Source organism: Thamnophis elegans, chromosome 6 (assembly GCF_009769535.1).
Source record: "Thamnophis elegans isolate rThaEle1 chromosome 6, rThaEle1.pri, whole genome shotgun sequence".
Classification (NCBI taxonomy): Eukaryota; Metazoa; Chordata; class Lepidosauria; order Squamata; family Colubridae; genus Thamnophis; species Thamnophis elegans.
In genome coordinates, this window is record NC_045546.1 from 15,902,419 (window position 1) to 15,917,151 (window position 14,733).

Here is a 14,733-nt window from a genome sequence, read left to right on the forward strand (position 1 = left end):
TTCAGGCTTAGGACCATTTCCCCATGGTCACGTGATTGAAGTTGAAATGCTTGGCAACTGACTCATATTTCATAGAATAGAATTCTTTACTGGCCAAGTGTGATTGTCTTTGTATAATGGTTGCAGTGTCCCAGGGTTACATTTTGTGATGAATAGCATAGTCAATAGATAAGCAAATAGATTCGCTTAACAACCAGGTTGCTAACTTAACAACTGCATTGATTCACTTAACAAGTGTGGCAAGAAAGATGGTAAAATGGGGGCAAAACTCACTTAACAATGGAAGTTTTGGGCTCAATTGTGATGTAAATCGAAGATTACCCTGTATACCAATCTTCTGTCTTTCACATATCTTCATTACAGTTCCTGTTCCAGCTACTTTGGTCTAGAGTTTATGGGCTAAAATTGTCTAGATCAGGGGTCTCCAACCTTGGCAACTTTAAGCCTGGAGGACTTCAACTCCCAGAATTCCCCAGGCTGAGGAATTCTGGGAGTTGAAGTCCTCCAGGCTTAAAGTTGCCAAGGTTGGAGATTCATGGTCTAGATATTATAGTCCAGGGTAGCTAGAGGAAACCAGTTTGGGAAGGTTATGTTATATGAATGGCAAGCCTTGTTATTCGAATGACAAGTTTATTAGAATTAGATCCAGTTTGAAACACACAATACTATATAAAGTGGGATGAGAAAGAGAGAAGCAAGAAATCCCAGCTCTCAATAAACAAGATACATTTTATTTGGAATTTTAGTTAGATGCCTTGCTTCTTTATGTCTGGAGTTCTGTGTCCTTCCTTGTTAGGAAAGGGAAAATTGTTGATTTGAAATATGTTTCAAAATTGAGAGGTTATTTTAGTCTCCCAGCAAGCTATTCCAATTATACCACAAATATTCCCAGTTTGAAACAGCCCTCATAGGATGGAACAGTCCATTTTGAACTCAAACTATTGCATTTGGGGAAAAATGTATGCACTACTTGGGTTTGTCTAAATCAGATTGACATGAAATTCAGATTTGAAGAGTTTATCGAAGTTATAACCACTGAATTAGGTGATGAGAATATCACTTCCTTTCAGCCCAATCGTGCATTGAAGGGCTTAGTGTAGCTTTTCTTCTCCAACTTGAGGTTCTCCATATGTGTTGGGCTACTTCCAGGATCCTTAATTGGATTCTACCGTGTTTCTCCCGAAAATAAAATTGGGTCTGATATTAATTTTGCTCCAAAGGACACATTGGGGCTGATTTTCTGGTTAGGTCTTGTTTTCTGGGAAATAAATGCGTCCATCTGGTTGACAATCTTAACTGGATCTTATTTTGGGGTTAGGGCTTATATTATGAAATCATGATAGGCTTTATTTTTTAGTTGGGTCTTATTTGGGGGGAAACTGGATAATACATCTGGAAGGAATTGATTTGGGAAAAGCTGCCAAAACTCAAAAGATGTGTTTATTTACAAGGCTGGGGAAGAATCTTTCTGATTTGGATAGCAACAATTCTACAAGGTTTTTCTGAAACTTTAAAATGGGAAGTATATGGGCCCTTTAGACTTCTGTCTGGAGAGGAGTACAGCTCTTGAGAATAGATTGATTCTATTCTAAAAATATTCAGAAATGTTTGGCGACAACTTTGTACTCTATAAAAGGTGATAATTTGAATGAATATCAGCATGGCATTTTGAAACCTGTACTTTGGGGAATAGGGTCAGTTCAGGGAAGAATGATTCATATACCTATGTAAATAACTGGATTATATACAGGCAGTCCTCAATTTATGACCATTCATTTAGTGACCATTCAAAGTTATGATGGTGCTGCAGTGTCCTTTTAGACACTTGATCACGATGCAGCAGATTTTCAACAGTCATGTATTTACACTGGTTTGCAACATCCTGGAGTTACGTGATCCCCATCTGCAATTTCCCCAGCTGGTTTCTGATGAGCAAAGCCAGGGAGTAAAGCCAAATTCACTTAAAGACTGTGTGATTTGATTTTAATGGCCATGGCAAAAAAGATCATGAAATGAGGTGCATTAATATGATGACTCATTTAATGACTCTATTGTGGTCATAAGTTGAGGACTACCTATGTGGACTCCAGCAGACTTGGATACGGCTTGCTTAAAGTTCAAACTTGCTTGCTGTGATTGGACTACTGTAAGGCGTATATCTAGGTGTGATGCCTGCATGGCTAGCTGCTAGATACTATTGCTACTTTTATACTTCCACTGCAGCACCAAAGTTCTGTAAACCTAATATACCTGCATGTGTGGTGGCTGTCTATAAATCAGCCATTTTGCTAATTTGGCTAAATGGCTAAAATGGCTAAATCAGCCATTTTGCACATACATGATTTCTCCCCCCCCCCCACCTTAAATTGGACTGTAAGTGTGCTTAAGTGTGTTTGTGCAAAGGATTTTGTGCAAAAGTATTGTGAGTACATGCACGCATGAAGAATTGTAAAAGCCAACTAAGGAACTCAGCCAAAAGAGTGCAGCCATCATGCAGCTCAATTTTCATCGTAGGCCTGAAAACTTTCAGCCCTTGAGTTCATTCGTTTTCTAAACTCAATCCCAGATTTGCATTTCAGAGTTGTCAATCTGCTTTATTAAGGGTAAGCTGTCATTGGCATTTAGCACTTCAAATCAAAAGGCTACGAAGGCAGGCTTTTAGCATAGTTCGGTGGTCGCTGGGCAAATCAGCATGGACAGCTCCTTCTCCCAAGAGAAAGAGTTCCCTTTCATGTTGCGCATAAACCAGACGCTCTGCTTTTATCGCGGTGGCCTCGCACTGCAGACACAGTCGCAGCGTTCATGGTGCTCCAGTTGAATATCGATCAGTGACATATTGTGCTTGGTTTTGCCCCTCCTCCTGAGATGACCTGCTCGGGGATAAATCTCAGCACCTAGTGAGATTAAAAAAAAGGAATCAGAAGATAATTAGAAATGTAGGAATCTTCTAGGTACACCACCTCTCAATCATGTGGAAAGGTAATATTATTCTTCAGCCTTTGATTACATATTGATCTGGTGTGTGTGTCAAGTTAAAAAGACCCCCCCCCAATCAACTTACATCTAGAATCCTCCAGGTACTTTGGAAATGTAGGAAAGGGGAGGTTATGAGTGTAGGACCGTAGAAATTGCTTGGGTTAACTTCAAGATAATTTCATTGATTTTGAGATGATTGGTCAGAATGTTTGGTAAAAGTGATTTCCCTGGTAATCATTCTTAGGAAAGCAGAAGAGGGAGAAAGGAAAAAGGAAGAGAAGAAAGAGAAAGGAGGATGAGGAAATGGAGGAAAAGGAGGAGGAGGTGGTAACTGGGATAAAAAATGAGGACCCCCAAAAAGAGAAATGATGACTAATCACTACAAAATCTCTGCTTTAGGCATATGACCCTACAACTGAAAAAAGATAAGAGAAAATGCTTATTTTAACTATAATCCAGGGGTGTCAAACTCAATTTCATTGAGGACTACATCAGGGTTATGTTTGATCTCAGGGGGCCAGGTGGGTGTGGCCAGGGTGGGCATGGCCAGCTCAATGTCACTCATGTTGGGGGGCTCTGTGGTGGCCCGATCACTCTGCCAGCGAAAATGGAGCTCGGGAGGGCCACACATGGTCCTCCCTAGCTCTGTTTTCTTTGGCAGACGCTGCAGAAGGCCATTGCAGCCAAAAATGGAGAATGAGAGAGCCTTGTGCAGTTTTAGCTGGCAGAGGCACTGTGGGCTAGTCTTTTACTGTTTCCAGGGCAGCCCCACGGGCCAGATCTAAGCACTCCGCAGGCCGTATGTGGCCCATGGGCCTTGAGCTTGACATCCCTTCTATAACCAGTTTGGAACTTCATAATTTTCACTCTTACTCATCATTTCACCGATCCCTTCTTTGGAATATAATTAGGGCAAATTGATAGTGGAGACAATTCCTTAGTGGAATGATGGATGCTTCTTTGTTAGAAACAAAGAAGAGTTTGGTTCTTTGGAAGTTTTAATCTGGTTTTCTGCAGTAATAAAAGATTAATGTTGGTGGCTTTGTTTTATTATTCTATCTCCAAAAGGAAACTGTATAGCTGAAAAGAAGATTATGGGTAATGGTAACCAAAATAGTCATAGGGGGAGCAATCCCCCTATGAGAAAGATTGCAGTTTTTGGACTTTGGTTATAAGTGTGTACAATGTATGTGTGAATGGAGAATATGGGGAATAAGAGGCACAAAAGAATGTACAACTTTATGTCTGATGCAGGAAAAGTAAAGTGTTTCCCTAAAAATAAGACAGGGTCTTATTTTCTTTTGACCCCCAAAATAAGCACTTGGCCTTATTTTCAGGGAGGTCCTATTATTTTTGAGATGCAGGAGATGACTAGCATGGTCACCTCATGGCTGCTGCTGTGTTGCCATATGTTTCAGGAGAGGGCTTATTTTAGCGCATGCACTCAAAAGCCCAATTGGGCTTATTATCTGGGGAGGTCTTATTTTCAGGGAAACAGGGTAGTGGTAGAAAACAGTGACCATCAATGATCTGAGATGTGAGGCACAAATACCAGGTCTAATGAATTACTACAGTAACTGTGGAGCTCTGAAGAAAACATTCTTCTCATGATCCCTTAATACGTTGAAGGCCATATCAGTCCTGAATGTAGACCCATGATAATAAAACTGAGATGGAAAGTACAACTGGTATGCCAATTTTATAGGAATATAAAATATTATGATGTCCTTATGCGTTCCCATAGAATTGACAATATAGAAGAAGGAGAAAAATATGAGCCTGTCCAGAATTTCTGCCTTGTGACTCCACTGAAAACCCCTGATGGGTTTTACTTAGGTACTTTCCTTCGGTGAAGAATTGACTTGACATACAAACTCCATCACTCTTTATATTTCTGTTCTTCTTAAAAAAAAAAAACCTTTTTGATTTACTAGTGAGGGTTGAACAATCCACTGGATGAATGGCAGATTTTTAAAATGAAGTTTATATGGAAATAGATTAAATTTGAAGCTCAGAGTTGAAATTGTGTTGAGAATTGTGGTTTATCATTAGGGATAGATGATCAGGCGATTTGCAGTTATCTTAGTTTCACAGGTATTCACTCGCTCACATTCATGTATATCTGTGGCAACTGCCTCTCTAAAGGACTTATTCTCACTAAGAAATATTTTACACGGGAACCTTATTTTGTTTTACACACACACACACACAAACACACACACACACACACAGCTGTGTGTGTGTGTGTATGTTCCAGCATAACTCTGGAATCCCTCGAGCAATTTCAACCAAACTTGGTACACAGATGTCTTACTCTCTGGAAACAAATACTGTGGGGGTGACATACCCCTGGGGGTGGTGGTGGTTCTGTTATGATACAGCCTGTGGTGCCTTAAAATGGCTTCTACTGTACTGCCTTAAAATGGCTTCTACTGCACAGCACAGTGGAGTTGCCATGGTAATGGCTTCACAGTACTCCACAAGGGGGCTCCCTCTGGGAAGAGGGAAAATCCAACATTACATTTGGTCCGGACATTTGTGAATGTCTAATACAGGATTGGGATACCCAGGCAACGCCAGGTTAACAGTTAGTAATCAAATAAATGAAAAAAGGAGAAAAGAGGAAAGCTTCTCAGCTGGCCCTTTCCTCTCCTAAGGTATTGAAAAAGGGGATTCTCATCTGCCCTGCATGTAAGGTTAATTCTGAAATTCAGTCCCTTGCGGAACTGGCAGTGGTCCACAGATACATACACACAGAGAAAGATAATACATACATACAAAGAAAGAGGAGGAGGAGGAGGAGGAAGAAGAAGAAGAAGGAGAAGGAGAAGAAGGAAGAAGAATAATGATCCGTTCCTGAGTTCACATCAATCTTACCTTTGATGTATCCAAAATAGATTTATTTTCACAGGTTCCATTAATATTAGATTTATACCCATTGTACTATTAATTCAGCAGTAAAGGATACACATACAGTACATCTAAATTTACCATTGCCAGGTCATTTGAAGTTGAAGCTAGAACACCATCCTTAATAATGTTAGCCTGTAATATCATAAGAATGGAATAGTCCTGTGGCACATCAGGTACATAATTTTCCTTTCTTTTATATATTGAGCCCTGGAATGTAGGACTTTCCACATGGAACTGACCACATAATCCTTTCACTGGTTACTCTCTGACACATCAGCAGGCAACAGAACTGTTAAAATTAAGCAGTTCCATCATAAATTAAGTTAACCTTTGGCTACGAGGTAGGTATTCCATCTCTATTTCGGAATGGGTATATTTATTTTTCCTGCTTCTGTCCATACAATAAATTCATACCACTTTTAGAAATTTCTCCACATCTCTAGCCTAGGCAATCTGTACAAATGCCATTGGTCTGAACCCACCCTTCTCCTAAAGTCAGTTCAGCAATCACATTCCTGAGAGAGGAGCATTGAAGCATGATGGCAGGCTTTGTCAAGCTGCAGCTCTGCAAACGTTTATTTTAAATGGTATTTGTTTATTTGAACCACCATTCTCATGCTTTTTGTTCCTACATACTTGTCCAAAGTTCCAGAAGCAAGACTAGACTAGACTAGACTAGACTAGACTAGACTAGAATAACAGAGTTGGAAGGGACCTTGGAGGTCAACCCCCTGCTTAGGCAGGAAACCCTACACCACTTCAGACAAATGGTTATCCAACATCTTCATAAAACTTCCAGTGTTGGAGCATTCACAACTTCTGGAGGCAAGTTGTTCCACTGATTAATTGTTATAACTGTCAGGAAATTTCTCCTTAATTCTAAGTTGCTTCTCTCCTTGATTAGTTTCCACCCATTGCTTCTTGTCCTATCCAGGTACTTTGGAGAATAGCAGCCCCTGAGATATTGGAAGACTTCTATCATGTCTCCCCTAGTCCTTCTTTTCATTAAACTAGACATACCAGTTCCTGCAACCGTTCTTCATGTGTTTTAGCCTCCAGTCCCCTAATCATCTTCGTTGTTCTTCTCTGCACTCTATCTAGAGTCTCCACATCTTTTCTATATCTTGGTGACCAAAACTGGATGCAGTATTCCAAGTGTGGCCTTACTAAGGCATTATAAAGTGGTATTAACACTTCACGGGATCTTGAGTCTATCCCTCTGTTTATGCAGCCTAGAACTGTGTTGGCTTTTTTGGCAGCTGCTGCACACGGCTGGCTCATATTTAAATGGTTGTCCACTAAGATTCCAAGATCCCTCTCACAGTTACTACTATTGAGCGAGATACCACCTATACTGGACCTGTACATTTCGTTTTTCTAGGAGACAACTGGTACAATACATTCTTCTTCTGTGGCCTTCTCTGTGGCTGCCCCGGCCCTTTGGAATGAGCTCCCCATGGAGATTCGGACCCTCTCCACCCTTCAGGCCTTCTGGACAGCTGTGAAGACCTGGCTGTCCCAGCAAGCCTGGGGTTGAGTCCCCCCACCCCTACTCGAATCTGCTGTGTCTGTTGTGCTTTTAAACTGTTTGTATTGTCTGATTGTCTTTGTCTTACTTTTTGTAATTTCCCCTCCCTTGGCTTTGTTCAGCCGCCCTGAGTCCCTTCGGGGAATAGGGCGGCGTACAAATTGAATAAAAAATCCAAAAAAATCCAAATCTTCCCTTACACTATTATTCCAATGAATATAGAACAAAAGAAACTATTTTCCTCATGCTTTATCTCATGAAGAGAAGAAATAGCCTCTTTGCGTGCAATTTACAACAGGGCCAGAATGACCTGCTAACCCCAATTATACCTTTTCTTGACATAAGACCCTATCTTGCCCCCATTCCATTATTTCAATGGTTGCATTCCTTGGAATTTTTTTGTTTTTAAAGAAAACACTGAATCAGCTGTCACTGTGCTTTGGCATAAAAAATTATAGTGGTTTTGTCTTTATAGATGAGATATATTTATGGGACATGTCCGCTGGACTGTCATTAGTAAATTTTAGTGCAATTAACAATGATTTGGGAGAGGAGCCGGTATTCTAGGAAGGGGGGAAACATATTTTCACCCAATCACAACCATCCAAATGTGCATTTATCTACTGACATGGAGAAACATTTTTAATTGAACCAATGTCAAAAATCTTACAGGTAGTTCTTGACTTACAATTATTCTTTTAGTGACTGTTCAAAGTTACCACAGCACTTAATAGCAAGAGCAATAGCCCTTAGACTTATATACCCCTTTACAGTACTTTACAACCCTCTCTAAGTGGTTTACAGAGTCAGCCTCTTGCCCACAACAATCTGGGTCCTCATTTTGCCCACCTCGGAAGGATGGAAGGCTGAGTCAACCTTGAGCCTGGTGAGATTCAATCTGCCAAATTGCAGGCAGCCAGCAGTCAGCAGAAGTAGCCTGAAGTACTGCACTCTAAACCACTGTACCACTATGGCTCAGTTAAAAAAAAGTTACTTATGACTGATTTCATACTTACGACTGTTGCAGCATCCCCATGGTCACATGATCAACATTTGGATGCTTGGCCAAGGGTTCATATTTGTGACAGTTGCAGTGCCCCAAGGTCACGGGATCACATTTGCAACCTTCTGACTAGCAAAGTTGACGAGGAAGGCAGGTTCACTTAACCAACGTGTTCCTCACTTAACAATTGCAGTGATTCACTTAACAACTGTGGCAAGAAAGGTTGTAAAATGTGACAAAACCAGGGGTGGGATTCAGCCGGTTCAGACAAGTTCGGACTTGTCTGAACTTCGGACAGTTCGGGCAACTTCAGACAGTTCGGCAAATTGGTAGCTCCGATGATCAGCTGGGGAGTGAACAGGTTCACTCTGATGATCAGGTGGTGGGTTTACCCACCAGCCCCTGTACTTTACTTACCTATATGCTCTCAGCTGATTTGTGCGGTTGAGTGGATTGCCGCACCTCACCTGTTTTCTTCCCCCTCACCTGTTTTCTTCCCCACATTCCCCAGAAGTAACGTGGAAGGTAAGTTTTGTTAAAACTGTGCACATATACATAGCATGGGATCACCGAATTGGTTGTTAAACCGGCAGGTTCCCACCACTGGGCAAAACTCACTTAACCACCATCTCGCTTAGCAACATAAATTTGAGGCTCAATTGTGGTTGTAAGTCAAGGGCTACCTGTACTTTCGTTCAGCTCAAAAAAGAAAGAAAGAAAGAAAGAAAGAAAGAAAGAACGAACAAACAGTGGCAGTTGACGTACATTTACTTAAAAAATAATAATATAAAAAGCAAGATACCTCATGATACTTCTTCACGAGTTTTCCTGCCGTACAAGCGCATTTCCCATTTGTCGTTCCACAACCACAGTTTCCTCCACAGCGCTGGACCAGGAGGCAGCGAGGGAAAAAGACGGCATTGCTTTGCTTCAGCTCCTCCCTAACATTGACAGAGTAATTCCTTGGAGTGCAGCTGTAACGCTTTGCCTCATCATTCAGCCTGTCTAAATCAACTGAAACAGGCAAAAGGGAATGAGGAGGGAGAAAGAGAGAACAGACTTGTGAATAAAACACCTGTCCCCCCATAGAAGTCAATGAATCAATTAATCTCTGGCCTAAATTAATTTTTATTAAGATTCAGTCCCCGCTGCCTTCTGATGTCTGTGCAGATCTTGGAACGGAGATTTTGTCTGATGAAAGTCTAAGCAAATATATTTTTAAACATATATTTTAAAAAACAAAGAAAATACATAGAAATTACAAAAAATAGCAATAACACTGGCAATAATATTTAGACTTATATACCAACCCCCATAACACTTTACAGAAATCTCTGGGTGGTAAGTATTATTTGTATATTGCCTCTAAAAATATGGGTACCATGTATAGAATTATGTATACTTCATAAATAACTTCTAGATGAATTTGAAGCTAACATCAAACTTCATTTTCATATAATTTTAGACATAGTTTCACGCTTCCATAGTTTAAGCTGCCATTCTTTTAACCAAGAAGTTAAATGTGATTTCCACTGAAAAGCCTAAAATACCTTGGTGTCAGTTATCCTTTATAAACACTATGTATGTTATAAGTATATAAGCTTTAATAATAAACAGATAAAAAGGAAGTCAATATTTACAATTTTTAATTTTATCATCTTCCAGAGTAGTTGCACTGTATTACTTTGTTATCACTTAGAATAAAATGGTGCAACTTGATTTTTACATTTTGAACAATATCCCGAATACAAGGAAAAACATCTTATATTATTTTTCTCTAAATGTATTATTTGCAGTAAAATTAATCTTGTTTTCTATTGATACTCAGATTGTGAGATATCAATTGTTTTGTTTTGAGTTCTGAATCCATTTGATCATGCAAACTTTAACCTGTTCAGACTTCAAATCATATTTCAATAGTAACTTATGTGCAAAGTGTTCTGTATTTTGTGTTACAAGTATTTCAAATTTAACCAAATATCTGAACTTAAACCCTGCTTTTAAATTCTATCTGAACTGTACTTCTCATTTGCTGATAATGAAACCACAAAACAACTTTTGATCATCTTAAAGAGGGTATCTTGAGTGACTTTGTGTTTGCTTTCTAAATAACTGAATCTTGCAAATTATAATAGTTTTGTCAAATTCTTTACCATATTCATGAAATATATATTTAATACTGAAGCCAGAGGAGATGAATCTGGACTTCATTTTTTGGTTAATATGGTTTATAAAGAGAAATGTGTGGTAAAAATATAAAAGTGATTCTGAATTACATATTCAAAATTTGGAATTTATCATTAGATGAAGAACCATAGATTTACCATAGATGGATATAGGAAAAAGATTCTTAGACACAGAAAACAATACCTTATACTTACAACTTTGGACTGATAACATGAGTTTAAGATTTATCTTTCTATTCATGTAACAGAAAGACTGATAACTTTGTTCTTGTTCTTTTCTGCTTTCATTTTTTCCTATTTCATTTTGATGTGTGTGCGTACTTTCAAAATCCTTTTTAAAGCATATTAAAGGAAGATAAAGAGTGGGGTGAGTTTCACAATTTGGTATGTTTGGTATGGAACTTAATAAATATTGCTTTTACTTTATAGGAATGATTCTAGACTTCTGTTTTCAAATACTCTGATAACTAAGGAGGACATTCAATGATCCCAAGATGAAATTACAACTTATGTACTAAAACAGCAGTTGTCAATAACATCCTGTCATTTTTGTGGGTTTTTCTTTAGTGGATAATACTTCTGAGATTACAAACAATGAAATCTTGAAAGAGACATCACTGACCAAATGACATTTCAGCGATCTGATGCAGGATCTCAAATGTAAAAATTCTCAATACGTTCAGATATTTTCTTTTTTATATAGGAATGGATGCCCAGGCTGTAAGAATAATTAAATCCTGATATCAAATGTTTGAATGTTTAATCATTTATATTTCCCCCATTTGCTATTTTCCCAAAAGTGCCATTATCTCTACAAAGATGTATATATATGCATCTTGAGATTTAAGCATAAAATCAATGGGAATTATCAGTGCACTCAAGCGCTGAATGCAAGGTCTGGTGTGTATAGCAAAGAGAAAGGAGAATAGAAAACTATTGATTATTCCTCTTAATGGGTGATATTTGATGTTCTGTCATTCTTCAAATCCTCTGCCTTTCATGTCTGGCCATTCTGGCTAATTCTACTTAAGAGGAAGAAAAGCTTTTCAATGAGAGATTAATCTTTCATTGTCACTAATTGTGGGCATATCTAATACCAACTCATTTTTATGGGTGCTGGTAATTGACAAGTTGCCTAGTAGTGCATAAGAACTACTGCTCTAAAATGACATCAGTGAGAAAGAAAGAGGGGATTATCTCCTTAAAGAAATTAGAGGCAAATCAACGAACTATGTTTTCAAAACAAATATTTAAAATAATGCTCTTTAAGTAGGTTGAAAAGCTACAGGAGTCAATGAAAACAAATGCAAATATTGTGTCAATCAATTATTGGATAAACATCAAACCCACCAAAAGATATTGTATCTCTTGTGGGTACTTCCCCAGACAGGGAATTGTTAGATTACAAATCCAATAGATTCTACTTCAAACTGCTGGCTAGGAATTATGGAAGTAAAAGCCTAAAAGACTAGAAAGGACTAGCCTCAGGAAAAATCTTATGGAAGATACATGGACATGGACACACAGTTCACACATACATACCCAAAGCCTTATGACAGAGGTGTCAAACTCAATTTCATTGAGGGCCACCACCGGGTTGTGATTGACCTTGGAGTGGAGGTGGGGGGCATGGCCAGGGTGGGCATGGACAGCTCAACATCACTCATGTCGGGGGCACATGTGGTGGCCCAAGTGCTATGGCAGCAAAAACGGGCTCCCAAGCTCCATTTTCACCTGTGATGGCTTCCTGCAACCCTCTGGCAACGAAAACAGAGCTTGGGAGGGCCGCCTGCATGAAAACAGAGGCACCACGCTCTGGTTCTTCACTGTTTCCAGGATGGCCCTGCAGGCCAGGTCTAAGCACCCTGTGGGCTGGATCTGCCCCCCCCCCCCGGCTTTGAGTTTGACACACCCCTGTCTTATGACCTTGCAAGAAGATGTTTATTTACTCCCATGAGATTTTGAAACTCATTTGGAATCTTGCAAGTGTTTTTTTTTTTTTTTAAAAAAAAACATGAATGGACCATCACATGAACATGTACAATGGTGTCTTTAGGGAAGAAAAGATTCCAGATCCGGACAGAATCACCAGATATTCTATTTGAAAAATGATGTTACGGGTGCAATGAATTTGAGAACAAGAGTAGGGTTGAGGGAGGAAACCCAAATTCCTGAAATTCAGTTGTTCCCCCTCCCATCCCGTCCCCCAATTTTGTGACCTGGTCCAAAATAATTTCCGATTTTCCAGCAAGCTTGGAAACCTACACTGGACAGACAGAACCAAATTGCTGGGTAAGCTCGTCTTAAAGCCAATCATTCCTAGCTGTTAAAATTCATTTCTTCACATTTTTAAAAAAAGTTTAAGTTTGTTTAAGTATTTTCCAGCAAGGGATAAAGGGAGTATAGTTCTTCATTGAAGGCTTAGAAAGAAACTGAATGTTCTTGTAAGTTCTTTAAAGCTTTGGAATGACAAAAACGCTAAAGCCTGTTATGTATAATTTCATTAACCAGTTGAAAAAAAAAACACAATATACCAGTAACTTCCAAGCAATTGAAAACAAGACATTTTAAATGTAGATATTAAAAAGTACATGAATGAAATCATTTTTTTTCTTTTAGCATGTACTTATTTTTGTTTACATAGTATCAGTTGGAAAAAGTAAAGTAACTGTAGCAGCGGTGGGTTTCACATTTTGTTACCACCGGTTTCCTGCACACGCCCCTTCCCCGCAAGCTCCCGGCCTTCTGTGCATGCGCTTTGCTCACATGTCATCTTCTACGCATGCGCCTGGCCTCAATAGGCAAAGAGTCAGGCTGGATGGGCAGGCCAACCCGCGATATCCACTACCGGTTCGGGAGAACCACTCCGAACTGGCTGCATACCATCTCTGATTTGTAGGTACACACATAGGAGTGTTTATATGATCCTTCAACTGGATTGCTATCCAAGGTGAAACATCTCTGGAGAAAAGGTTGGGTCCTAAAGAGACCCACTCAGCAGGCTGAGCTTTTGAATGGAATGTCAATCATGTACAAGAAATGAATTCTATGGCTCATATAACTTGGCATGTCAATTACCTCAGAGGAAGAAGGTCAAGTTGCCTCAGCAGAATGAAATTACTGCTGTCACAAAGGGTCCGTTTGTGTGATATCCATGGATTTAAGCCAAGAATAAATCTGGCTTTACAGAACACCTATATGTTGATGTTTTTTTTAAAGAAAGGGTTTATGCCTTGGAGATAAATTGGTGATACCAAGCATCACATTTTCTCTTAATTTGTAGTGATGGAAAATCCTCTCTCTTTTTCTCTCCGTCTTTCATATTTTCTGGATTGCACCCTGCAAGCCTACATAAGCAATCTCACCTTTCTGTAGGCACACATTCACACAGAAGTAATTTGTAAATAGAGAGTCCATAGGTGTGATGAGTAAATTTTCTATAGTGGTGACCTACTGTTTCCAGAGAATCATTTGGCGCTTCTCTTCTTCGTGTATTATTATGCTGTAGACCATTATAGTCCATCTCTACAGCTACAAATAAAATATATGGAAGTAGTTAGGTAATGTGCCTGATTAAAAACGTCACCTGCATTTGAAGAATGTGGCAGATCTCAGAATGAGCTGCTCCACAATTACCTAATACAGACTATCACTAGCAGCAGGCCTAAATTAAACTCTTTTTTTTTTAAAAAAAAACAACCCACCGCTACACATAAGAGGTTCTCATATTTTTCATCATGAGTTTTAATTTAGTTAGCAAAAGAACTTGTTGAAGGTGGAACGTTGGGGCTGAAGAAATGTTGCCATGAAACATAAGTGAATACTTTGATGTAGAATTAGTGTGCTAACTGCTGAACCTCTGAGGTACTTGCTAGATTTGGGAATGATTTTTGGTGAGCCTCAGTGGCGCAGTAAGTGCAGTACTGCAGGCTACTTCTGCTGACTGCTGGCTGCCTGTAATTGGGCAGTTCAAACCTCACCAGGCTCAAGGTAAACTCAGCCTTCCATCCTTCTAAGGTGGGTAAAATGAGGACCCAAATTGTGGGGGCAATATGCTGACTCTGTAAACCACTTAAAGAGGGCTATAAAGCACTATAAAGTGGCATATAAGTCTAAGTGATATTGCT

General features: G+C 39.3%; 1 protein-coding gene across 3 annotated transcripts in view; it reads right to left on the reverse strand.

Annotated features, from left to right (window-relative positions):
- Window positions 1-2,514: 2,514 nt before the first annotated feature.
- The window catches only part of PDGFD (platelet derived growth factor D), a 193,216-nt gene continuing 180,997 nt past the window's right edge, over window positions 2,515-14,733 (reverse strand). For 2 of the 3 annotated variants that reach the window (XM_032219277.1, XM_032219276.1), the window contains 2 exons: window positions 9,223-9,434; window positions 2,515-2,894 (listed from right to left, as the gene is read on the reverse strand). In XM_032219277.1, coding sequence (XP_032075168.1) covers window positions 2,826-2,894; window positions 9,223-9,434 — 281 coding nt within the window. In that variant the 3' untranslated portion in view covers window positions 2,515-2,825. Of the gene's footprint in view, window positions 2,895-8,828; window positions 8,838-9,222; window positions 9,435-14,733 lie in introns of all 3 variants that reach the window. The other variant, XM_032219278.1, reaches the window with a different exon arrangement.